Consider the following 11,605-nt stretch of genomic DNA (forward strand, 5'->3'; position numbering starts at 1 on the left):
GACCTAAAGAAATTCTAAGTGTCACAAACCATGGTCTTGCTCTCTGAGCCAAAGCACTCGCTCGAATGCGTCATGTAAAAAGGAGAGTTATTCGACGAAGATGATTTTTAAAGAAAACCAGGCCGTACGGATCAATGGTTGAGAAACTTATTTGAGGGCAGGGTGTAGGAAAGCAAATGGAAGATGATGATGGCCGTTTGTTGTCAACCTTCAAAGGGTCTGGAAACAAGTAAAAAGTTTTCCCGGACACCGGGTAGGCGAGTTATCCCTAGCAGAGCGTTCACAAGGCAGCTAGGGTTACCCTAGTGTCAGGCTAACCCTAGCTGCCTTGTAAACACGTCGATGAAAAAAAGAAGAAACGTGGGAGCGTTAGGGTAACCTTCCTACCAGGGTAACTCTAGCACTAGGGTTACCCTACCTGCTTGTAAACAGGGCCTAAAACAATGGAAGCTTGCTTAGCTATTCTACCCTGAAACTCAAAAGGTCGACTGGTGGCAAGTCTGGGAAATGACAATAAAACGCCAGAGTAAATCACTCAAGCCTCCCCTCCCCTATGACAACAGTTTTTTCTCTCACATGACTTTCAAATGATGGAAGGTCACTCAATTTTGGTCCGCGGGGGGTATAATGCGAGTCGTTCACTGTCCTATTTCAAGCCTGGCTCTTTTCACTCAATATCAATTTTATTGATGGACGAATCACACCTGTGTGCAGATTTTTCACAACTGTGTGCTGATTTTTCACTGATCCAACGGTGTACTTAGCCTTTGTAAAGTTGGCTCTCAGTGAAGCTTTAAAGCAGAAATTATGTCGGTCGACAACAACTATTCTGTGATCGGTTTTCCTAAAGAACACGATCCTCTTATCAACAGCAGCGCGTTTGAAGACGATCATCTTGTCAATAGGCATCAAGAAAGACGGCAAACGAGTAGCTTTTCCTGTTGTTCTTTGGTCAGTGTAGCCACCATATTATTTTCAACTGTTGTCGTGACCGGGCAGGTCATGCAATATGCCAGCTTGCCTTTGTGGATCGACAGCACGACATCAACTCAAAACCAGACGGCAAAATGGAAGCCAACCGTAGACGGCTATTTTGTGGTATCCTTTGCTTCTCTTTCGTTCGTGATTGTCTTTGGTTTCGTGTTGCTATGCAGTGACTTCATTTGCCCAAACTACTTGGTCAAGACAGAGTGGAGTTATCGTCGGTTAATGCTTTTGGTTGGTTCCTTTCAAGGTGTTTCAGCAATGTTTATCGTATTTTCCAGCAGTGGTAACAGAACCCCACCTTATTTGCAAGCTATTCTTGGTAACTTTTCCATTCCTGTAACTCTGATATTAAGGTAAGGTTTGTATGAGCTAGAGGTACCAATTGATAGACCACACTTTCGAATGGTTTACCAGCCGGTTTTACCAGGCAGGCTTGGTTACCATGTAGTCACCGAAGGTGGCCTTGTGGTTAGTGCGCTCGACCGTCCGGGTTAGAGCCCTTGTGTTGTGTTATCGGGCAAGACACTTTACTCTCACAGTGCCTCTCTCCACTCAGGTATTTAAAGTGCCTATGAAGTAAAAAATAATTGCTGCTGATTTGAAAGGCTTTTCAAAGTAAAGAAGAATGGCGTTTTCCTTTTTGGAATATCTTTTTTCGTTTTAGAGATATTCACGTTTTTGTACTCTAAGTGATGATGTCATAGGTGGTTCCACTAAAACAGTTCAACACTCAATCAAGAATATCTCTAGAAATACTAAAGCAGTGTTCTTTAAACTTGGCACCAGAAATGTACATCACAAAAGAAACAAAATGACACCTGTCGTGCCGTCGCCATGACAACAGTTACGCTGCTGGTCCTGTTTTAATTAAAACTAACCTTACCAGATTTTATCTTAAACAAGGATCATCCACTCCCAACAATCTAATGGGGAGAGTTAAGACAATGTCGGAATCATGTGTGTTCCAAGTAAGACCCTCTGTCTTTTTTCGAAGGGTTGTAAATTGACATATTTGGTTTTTCACAGAAAGAGACTGAAGCCAAAAGTGTTGCCATGGCAGCAACACAGAAGGTGTCATTCTGTTTCTTTTGTGATGCACATTTGTGGTGCCAAGTTTGAAGAACACTGCTCCAATATTTCTAGAGATATTCTTGATTCAGTGTTTTACCGTTCAAGTGGAACCACCTATGACGTCATCACTTTCCTCATTTGCATAATGCAAAATTGAAATATCTCTAGAACAAAAAAAGATATTCCAGAAAGGGAAACACCATTCTTCTTTACTTTGAAAAGCCTTTCAAATAAGCAGCAATTATTTTTTACTTCATAGGCACTTTAAGTACGGGCGAATTTAATGCTGGTGGTAACCCTGCAATGGACTAGCATTCCACCCAGGGGTGAGTGGAAATACTCCTAGTTGCGTCATGCTACAGAAACCCGGGATAAGCTCCGGCCTGATGGACCACTTAGGTTAAATGGGTAGTAACAAATCTTAAATACAGAGTCCTGGATGTCTCCTCTGTAAAGGATCAATGCAGAGCGCTTTCATAGACCTGATACATTTACATACCATCAATCATAATTTGTGCAACCCAAAGTTGGTGAGGTGATAGTGCACTGGGAGTACAGTGGTACTCCGTAAATCTATACCAGACCATGATCAGCTTGATTTTGCAACCCTATTCTAACACCAAACACCCCTGATCTTATCCCAGACTACTGTAGCTATTTTCTATGCACAAACTTTTGCACCATCTAAAGTCCAACATACACAAACTGAACCAATATCTTACAAAGTCACTTCTGAGTTTCAATTAGGCTATTTATAGAATCCCAGGTTAAGAGCCCTGCTCTTGAATTTAAACCCTATTCTAGACCAAAATTGTCTGATATCTATACCGTATCCCAGACTAAACTGACTGAAAACCATACCCTTCACAGCGGCACATACATATAGCTATATGTATACAAGTTAAGTAGTCTCTTAACTTGCCAAGAGTACATCTCTGTTAATGAAGGAACCAAGAGCAGACAACTTCTGAAAGGCATTTTCATTGGAAGAAAAACTTTTTATGCCCTGAAAGGGATTTGAACCCACATCTCCCTGATTACCGGTCCTGTGTGATCATCACCACACTATCAGAGCAACCGTGCTGACTTCATGGCTAACTTGGATAGTGAATGGGAATTTACGTGGTTATCCCAGGCTAATGTTTTTCTCCAACTAGATGACACCGGATCGACAGGAACAACGATTCACAGGCAGACTAGAGAGAAGAAGACCTTCAAGACCCTGGAAGAAATGCAAATTAAAGAAGTATTGCCTGAGAGATCAAATTGTTTTTTGATTGTATCAATCCCATTTTAAATTGTTGAATCCTTTTTTGGAGGATTCCCAGGAGTAGTGCATCCCAGGGAGTTAACAGTCCCCAGCATTACATTTCCCAGTTCCAGCGGGATGCAAAGAAAAACAATTTCAGGCAAACTGTTACTATGATGGACTAGCGCTCCAAAAAAGGATCCAACAATTTAAAAAAGGATTATTTCATCTTTGGCAGCACTTCTCTAATTTGAATTTCTTCAAACACATCCCCCCAAAAATATACTTGCCCACTGGGTGAGCATTAAGGACATAACCCACAAGCCCTACAACTGCAATAATATTATGCACTGACCCCAGGCTACTGGACACAATGTTCTTGGCATATTTCACCTAACTCAGGAGAGAGACCCTGTGGGATGGAATCTCTTGTAGCTGTCCATGATTGAGTAATAATACTGAATTAGCCATTTTACCCTATCCAAATTCACAATTAGCCACTCAAAAGCCATGTCTACTCTCTGTGATATCCTGCAATATCAAATCACTGACCTGATATGACTACAATCATACTCACTTGGCCAAATTTGGGTACGATAAATACCTAATCATATCTTTTTGGTATGCTTCAGCAGTATATCAGGCGATAAATGGTCTCACCATGGGTATTCTGGCTCAACTACCAGCATTTTGTGCCAAAATATGAACCATGGCTTGACCAAACTTGCCTGAAATGCTGCCGACGCATACCAAAAAGGTACTATTAGGTGTAATTATTGTTTTTATGCTTATTTTTTTTGACAGGTTCCTGTTTTTAAAGAAGATTCCTACAAGGAGAAAATTCTTATCCGCCATTGCAGTTGTGCTTGGTCTGTTCATATGTCTTATTCCTACGTTCTCCTCACAAATTGACCCTCAAGGTACAAGTCATCTCGGTGGAGCTACAGGAGTGGGACGAGTCCTGTGGCCTTTAGCTTTTATGCTTGGATTTGTGAGTACACTACTTTCATTTGAAATCCTGCTATATCCACAGGTATCCCAAGCTCCTTGGGTAGTTAGGAGCAGTGAGTATTATTATATGTTATTATATGGCTAGCTCTGTGGGTGGGCAAGATGAATCAAATCCTGCACTGTGATTGGCTACCTGAGCGGGCAAGCTGGAGCTGTCTTCTCCGCTCAGGACTACCCGCCTTGTCCCATGAGAAAAATTTCCCTGAAAGCCATAATTATAATAATTAATCCTTTATTGACCAAGCTTGCTCGGTTAAGATGGCTTGATATTGGCCTCGTTCTTTTTTTGCAAGTTTCTGGACCTCGACTCTGTCTTGGTCCATAAACACACACAAAAAAGAACTTGGCCAATATCCAGCCATCTTGACCTCACTTATGGTCAATAACACATATGAATTGCATAACAGCGTAAATATAAGAGTTTGTATAGGAATGTAACAATCATCGTATGTAACAGTTCAAAATATGGAAAAATGACTTACTTTGACTCTGCTGTGTGTTACTATTGTTTCCATGCCGTTTTGGGGCCATTTCAAAGCAATTCCAGCAAGTTTCATGTTCATCGTTTTCCCCTCTATATATACATTCCTATATATTTATATTAATTTTATATAAAATTTATAGAGAGGAAAATGATGAAACTGAAACTGGCTAGAATTGTGTTAAAACAACCCCAAAACGGCACGGAAACAAGAATAACACACAGAGGAGTTGAAGTAAGTCATTTTTATTCAATTTGTCAATTTCATCTTTTGAAATGTTACATTGTTACATTAGTACTATACAATTTACTCTTATAGTAATGCTGTTAGGCAATGTTCACTGTGCCTAACTACCCATACCTGTGATATAACAAAGTCCCAAGGAACTGGGACTTTTCAGGGCTGTCATTAAGTTTTGATTCACGTGTAGCCAGAAACATATTGATCTCCACTCATTTAACAAATGTGTTGCTTTATGGGTGAATTGTATCAAGTACAAGTAAGTTCACCTGTAACATCCAGGGCCCAGCGACATTTTTATCATATGGACGGGGCAGGAAGAGACACTGAAGGAGTTGTCTGCCTACTGAAATAATACATATAACACCATCAAGTATACGTTGATGAAATTTTCAAAGGAGGGTAGGAACGGAAAAAAGGTGGGGGGATTATTAATATTTTCTGGAACAAAAATATGTTTAATTTTTGAACATAATATTGGCTAGTAAATGTTTGTATAGGATTGTAGAAACTGTAACTATAGCTCATCCATTGGAGGCATACTGATCAATTCAGTTGCATTTTAACGAGGGAAGAGATTATACAGATTGTCAAACTGTCTGTTAAATTTCTTCCTTTATTTCTTCAAAGGGAATTGCAGCCTTTGCTTACATAGTTGAAGAGAAAGTAGTCAAGATGCAAGGCAGTGACCACACCCAGGCGGGGCTGGTATCAGTTCTCTTTTGGACATCACTGGCACAATTTCTTGTTGTCGTGCCACTGTTTTGGGCTGACTTCATTCCTGGATTTGGATATACAAACAATATTCATGAATTTATTCAGAAGTAAGCATTCATTTTATAAAATTATAATGAACTGTTTCTAACCTGAAAATTAAGTACAGTTCTTGTACAGTGTAAGTCCAGCCACATTCAAGATCATTCAGCTGAGCTCCGAGTCACATGAGCTTCAGAGAGCTCAGCTACATGAAAGAACTCACAACTGCTTGAACAGGGGTTTCAAAATTGTTTGAAGTAGGCATCTGCAGCTGGAAGGGTAGGTGGCTATGACAAGTTAGGGGTGGCATTAGGCCCCTTCGCCCTATAATCTGAAGGGCACAAAATACAGTAGATGTTTTGAGCTTTTGTTTTAACAAGCTTCCTATTGCATAAATGAATATTGCTGCAAAATTGAGTGTGGAGTTACTCTGCCACCGTTAAAAGATTTATTGAGAAGACGCAATGCTGAGCTTATTTGTAACAAGCTGATTGCTATAACCAAAGTAGGCAGTCAATATATACATGTAATCAAGTAGGCAGCAGAAATCCGACGGTTGCCAGCTTGTTTTGAAAACACTGCAGCTGCTTTTTTGTCACAAAACATGTCATGAATACACATACCTAGTTGATACTGTATGTTAAAATTTTCAAGCTGTCAGGAGCTTGTGCAATTTTGAGAGAATTTTCAATTACTACTAATGTGGTGTAAATCCTGAATTACACTGGTATTTAACAATGTACTTCTATTACCTACACTTGCTGGTAATTAACTGCATGGCCATGGGCCGAGTGCGGTTCTTGCTCTGCACAGGGTTTATTTTGTTTTGTTTTGTCGGCGACCAGACCCAAGCCTTTACTCGGCCACTTTGAACCACGCAACCTGTGATGTTTACTCGCCAAAAGCTGTTGAAACATTAATACAAGAAAAATGTTACGGATACTGTTTTCTTTATTGTGTGTAAAATATATTTTATTTGGTTTTATCGAAGCGTTGGATTCAAAGGGAATAATAAATACACTACAAAAAGGTATTACATCAGCCATGGACTGCGCTGACGTTGCAGCTTTCACTTTTTACTTTGCAAGTTTATTTTGCCAGAAGCGACGGTCATTAATTTATTTGCAATTTTGCAGGTATTTCTTGTGGGTTTAGGCAAATGAAGTGAATTCTTTGGCTATTTCATCGAAGTGAGTTAAGAGATTTGAAGGAAAATTAAATATTTGCTGAGGTAAACAAGAGCTTGGCAGAACTTGCAGCATTTATGTCAAAAAAACCGTTCTAAAATTAGTGGATAGCATAAACCTCGGACTGTGTGTTACACATAGCACAAACAAATTAAATTTTGACTTTTAAGGAAGAAAGCTGTTCATTGATAGCGTTATTAAGAGCTTGACACTAAATTCCTTTTTGTATCATTTGTGGGCATGTCCCAAGCGAACTTCCAGATTGAGACCATTGCATCATCATAGATTTCACAAAGGCTAAGAGCGATGGTGCAATAACACAGTTTGTACTGATCAAGTGATGTGGTGTCCACAGTAATCAATGAATCATCAAGGACTGCTTTGGAGTGTGCACTGCATTGCGACTGTAGTACTAAGAAAATAGTTCAATTTTAAAAGTGCAGTTATAAACAGGAACAAACGGGAGCTTGCCAGAACTTGCAGCGTTTATGTCAATGCTAGGAGAAAAAACACAACCGTTCTAAAATTAGCCGTGGATAGTGTAAACCTGGGATTGTGTGACTCGCATGACTACTTTGCTTGTCCTTTACACATAGCACAAACAAATTAAATTTTGACTTTTAAGGAAGAAAGCTGTTTATTAATAGGCGTCATTAATAGCGTGACACTTGTTTCCTTTTCGTATCATTCATGGGCATGTCCCGAGCGAACTTCCAGATTAAGACCATTAGGTCATCATAGATTTCACAAAGGTTAAGAGCGATGGTGCAACAACGAAGTTTGTGTTGATCAAGTGATGTGGTGTCTGCAGTAATCAATGAATCGTCAAGGACTGTTTTGGAATGTGCACTGCGTTTCGACTGTAGTACTAAGAAAATAGTTAGATTTTAAAAGCGCGGTTATAAGATCTAAAAGATCTTCTTGTTGCTAATGGGTTTGAAAGTACACTGCAACTATACATACAAATGCGGTAACCAATAGAAAAATACTTCGTGGTCAGATATTTACTGTAGAGAGACATCATCACTCTGGAATGCACAATAGCCATCTATATAGCTAGTCAGGAAGGATAATTGTGTACTTTTAAGCACTTTTATGTTCTTGATAATTTGTACTTTTAAGCACACATTATTCCTTAAAAGGTATCTTTGGTTGAGTGCCAATCAATACCCCTGATTGATACCCTTGATCGACCCTTGATTGACACCTCGGTTGATACTCAATTGACACCTGATCAATGTCTGTCAAAAGTTGGTTAAGAATCAACCAATTTTTGCAGACATGCCAATGAGTGTTGATTGACACTGCTGACTATCGCCCGACTGTTAGTCAATTGTAGATCTTGGCTGGTAGAGACATTGATCAAGTATTGTTTAAGCCAACTGTTGATCAAGGGTATCAGTTGACACTCGACTGCAGATGCCTTTAGTACACATGTGATGATCCATCTGGAAAACATTAGGATCTCCACCTGTGATTAAACTAATTAGAAGTCTTCCTTAGAAACAGCCTTTTTCATATACCAGTAGTCACTTTATTTATCATTATATAAAATTATATTTATTAAATAAATTTCTCTAGCTGGGCGTTTGGATTCCTATGTGTATTTGGTGGAGCAGGATGTTCCTGGACCCCAGGTGTGCTTGCATTTCTATTTATTGCTGGCTACATCATGACAGTATGTGGCTGTGCACTCCTTCTACGATATTCCGAGGGGGCTACTTTACTTGCAATTGTTATGGTGAGTTACATGTTACATGTATCAGTGGTATAACTTCTGACCCAGGGACCACTCCTCTTTTATTGCCAGAGAGCATTTTACAGGCCTAATTTTTGCTCAGGTCCACACCCCCCCCCCCCCCCCTGCCCTTGTTCAAGCAAGAAAACCTCCTCTTTTTACCAAAACCAAAGCCCATCTTCACTTTGAAATCCTCATACACAAACTTTTTGAACACTTCAGTGGATCTGTCAGAGATAATTGCTTGCTTGTCACTTGTGCTGCTTCTATTAAACCTTTGTGAAGATGGGCATGCACAAGTATAAAGGCCATGAACAGGCTCCCTAACTAGAAGGGTAAGGGCAAAATCATATCAGGGAGCAGAGCAGAGTGTGGCTTAGGGATGAAGATCTTTCATGGAATACACTCAATCTGTTGTTTCTTTTCTGTTGACCCTATGTGTACAACCCTATTAGGGGTTATTACTGCCTTTGTCTCTTGTTTGTTTCAGTCATGTACACTTACAGCTTTTTTAGAAGCTGTTCACAATACTTAAAAACCTGTAAACAGGCTCACAATTGGGATACACAGCTGTAGGGAGAAAAAAGATGGGCAAGCATGAAAAATATTTCAGGTCAGGAAGCTAGCTGGGTGTGGCCTGGGAGGAGCACGAATGACTGTTAGAGTAATACTGTAAAACATTCATCACTACAAAACTGCTTATAAATTGTAACTGATCTAATACATTACGGCTAAAAAGTAAGTATTATCTTTTAAATTCCTCTTTCCCACATTTGTTTTAACTCTAGTCTCTCTGCACACCCCTTGGGTTTATTTTTTGGATGTTATTTCAAGAGAAACCTTTTGGCTGGCATCCTTACTTCCAGACAAGCTCATGGTTCAGTATCACTACATTAATTATTATGATTCCAGCTGCTTTCATTTACAACACAGGGTGAGTACATTCAAATACAATATTCTATAAATATGATAATCATAATTTTTAGTTATGGATGCATGTGTACTAATAGTATGGTGGAATTCTAGCACTCAATTTTAGGAAGAATAATGTTGGCTTCTGAATTGTGAATGATAAGGCTGTGGGACCAGAGGAGATTTCTCATGTAGGTGGGAAAAATACAGGAATTTTTTTAAAAATAACACTAGAAGGGATATGAAGTCACCGCAACTGAACATGTGGAGTGTATTACATCTTGTAGTTTCTCGTTTCCATACAATATGTATGTTCGACTGTGTGGTTTTATAGAATGGCTTGATTAGGAGTCAAGCCCAGAAGAGTTTCTATTACACTGACAGCCTGGAGAATAGGCAATTTGCATGATGGCGTCATTTGACTACAACTACCAGAATCCTTCACTTTTTCCATTTCTTAATGTGCTAATTAGGGCAATTGTTATTTAAACCCCACTGGGAATTCAAAATTTAAGTAATAAAGAAAAAACGAAAGGAATTGTGGTACTTGTTGGGTAGTTTTTTTAAGAGTGAGTTGCAAATAAATAAGTTTTAATTATTTATGAATACAGTCCAACCCGGCCTATTAAGCAGCCACCTATTAAACAGCCAGTAATCAAAATCCCAAGAGGGCTTTTCTACTGTTTTTACCCTTTTCTATTGTTTTTTAGGGGCCAGCTACTATCCAGTTCCCAGAAGGTGGCCATTTAATAGGAGTTTGAACTGTTTATTTTTCTCTCTTAGCTACCTTGTGTCTCTTATCGGATATAAAAAAAAAAGGCTGTAAAACTCAGACCACACCCTAAATATGTACTATTGTACTTTTCAATATTTCTAGTAGGCATCCTGATCATCTTTTATGCAGCAGCCCAGACATGCGCTGTATTTTATGGAAATATTTTATAATCATTCCACTGTGTTACAACAAAATATATTTTAAAATGTGGTTGCGTTTCACAGAATGCCAGAGAGAGAAAGAGAAGAAGTCACTCCACCAACAGATCCTGAAAGATGACTTGACCATAAATGGATTGGAACTGTACTGCTGTCATTTACATTACATTAGGCCATCTTCACTCCTAAAGGGGAGCATAGGGCGTCAACCATGGATCTCCACCTAACTCTATTACTGGCAGTTCGCTTTGCCTCTATCCACGTGAACTTATTCTTGGCAAGCTCAGCTATCACACTTCGCCTCCAGGATTGCTTTAGGCGACCTCTTGTTCTAGACCCCTGAGGGTTCCACTCGAGAGCGCAATGAGTGATATTATTCTCAGGCTTCCGTAGCGTATGCTGTCAAGAAATATTATTTCTGACAACTTTTATAACTTACAGTGTGTACCTTAACTGGTTTTTAGATCAAACTGGCTGACAATCTGAATATTTTTTACTTTGTATTTAAGTTACCAGTGTCATATTTTAATAATACTTTAATCTAGCGATACACATACACTGCACAATGCAGACCTAGTTTTGTTTAAAATCACTTTTACAAGGCCTTAATAATTACTTTACAAATTAATAGTGCAAAATAGGCCACTAGTATTGTTCACAGGTGTTACGTTGAAAAGCACAATGTCAAAGATTTCTTTGTGAGGAGATATTTTTAGACTGAGCTTTGTCAAAGTTTTAATGACTCACCAAAATACTAAAGTTATGACTTAGTCCAATGAATTATTGAATAAAGGTTGTTGACCAAGCATAGGATCTTAATAGTTACAATATTTTTAAACAGAGTGGAATAATTTTCATCACATTCGTTCAGTGGTTTTCAGAACCACACTGTATACAAATCAAACTCAATATTGAAATAGTTTTAAAATGTGGGAAAGACCAAAACAATATAGATATTAGACCCACAATGAAAAATAGATGAAAAATATGGCTATATAAAAATTATACAATAAAAAAAGAGAGACATTTTGGCCTTTAT

General features: G+C 38.9%; 1 protein-coding gene and 1 long non-coding RNA gene across 2 annotated transcripts; one reads left to right on the forward strand and one right to left on the reverse strand.

The window, feature by feature from the left end:
• The first annotated feature begins 605 nt into the window (after positions 1–605).
• LOC110052670 (uncharacterized) lies at positions 606–11,541 on the forward strand. Its single transcript, XM_020758818.2, has 6 exons — positions 606–1,340; positions 4,112–4,298; positions 5,671–5,864; positions 8,565–8,724; positions 9,510–9,655; positions 10,633–11,541. Exons 1-6 carry the CDS (start codon positions 808–810, stop codon positions 10,685–10,687), a joined length of 1,275 nt encoding a protein of 424 aa, XP_020614477.2. The 5' UTR covers positions 606–807; the 3' UTR covers positions 10,688–11,541.
• Positions 5,639–7,179, reverse strand: LOC149110279 (uncharacterized). Its single transcript, XR_016207982.1, has 2 exons — positions 6,549–7,179; positions 5,639–5,821 (listed from the first exon to the last, which is right to left on the reverse strand). It is a non-coding gene; the product is annotated as an uncharacterized LOC149110279 (long non-coding RNA).
• Positions 11,542–11,605: the final 64 nt, after the last annotated feature.

This window comes from Orbicella faveolata, unplaced genomic scaffold (genome assembly GCF_042242905.1).
Source record: "Orbicella faveolata isolate gen_17 unplaced genomic scaffold, um_ofav_v1 contig_24, whole genome shotgun sequence".
Classification (NCBI taxonomy): domain Eukaryota; kingdom Metazoa; phylum Cnidaria; class Anthozoa; order Scleractinia; family Merulinidae; genus Orbicella; species Orbicella faveolata.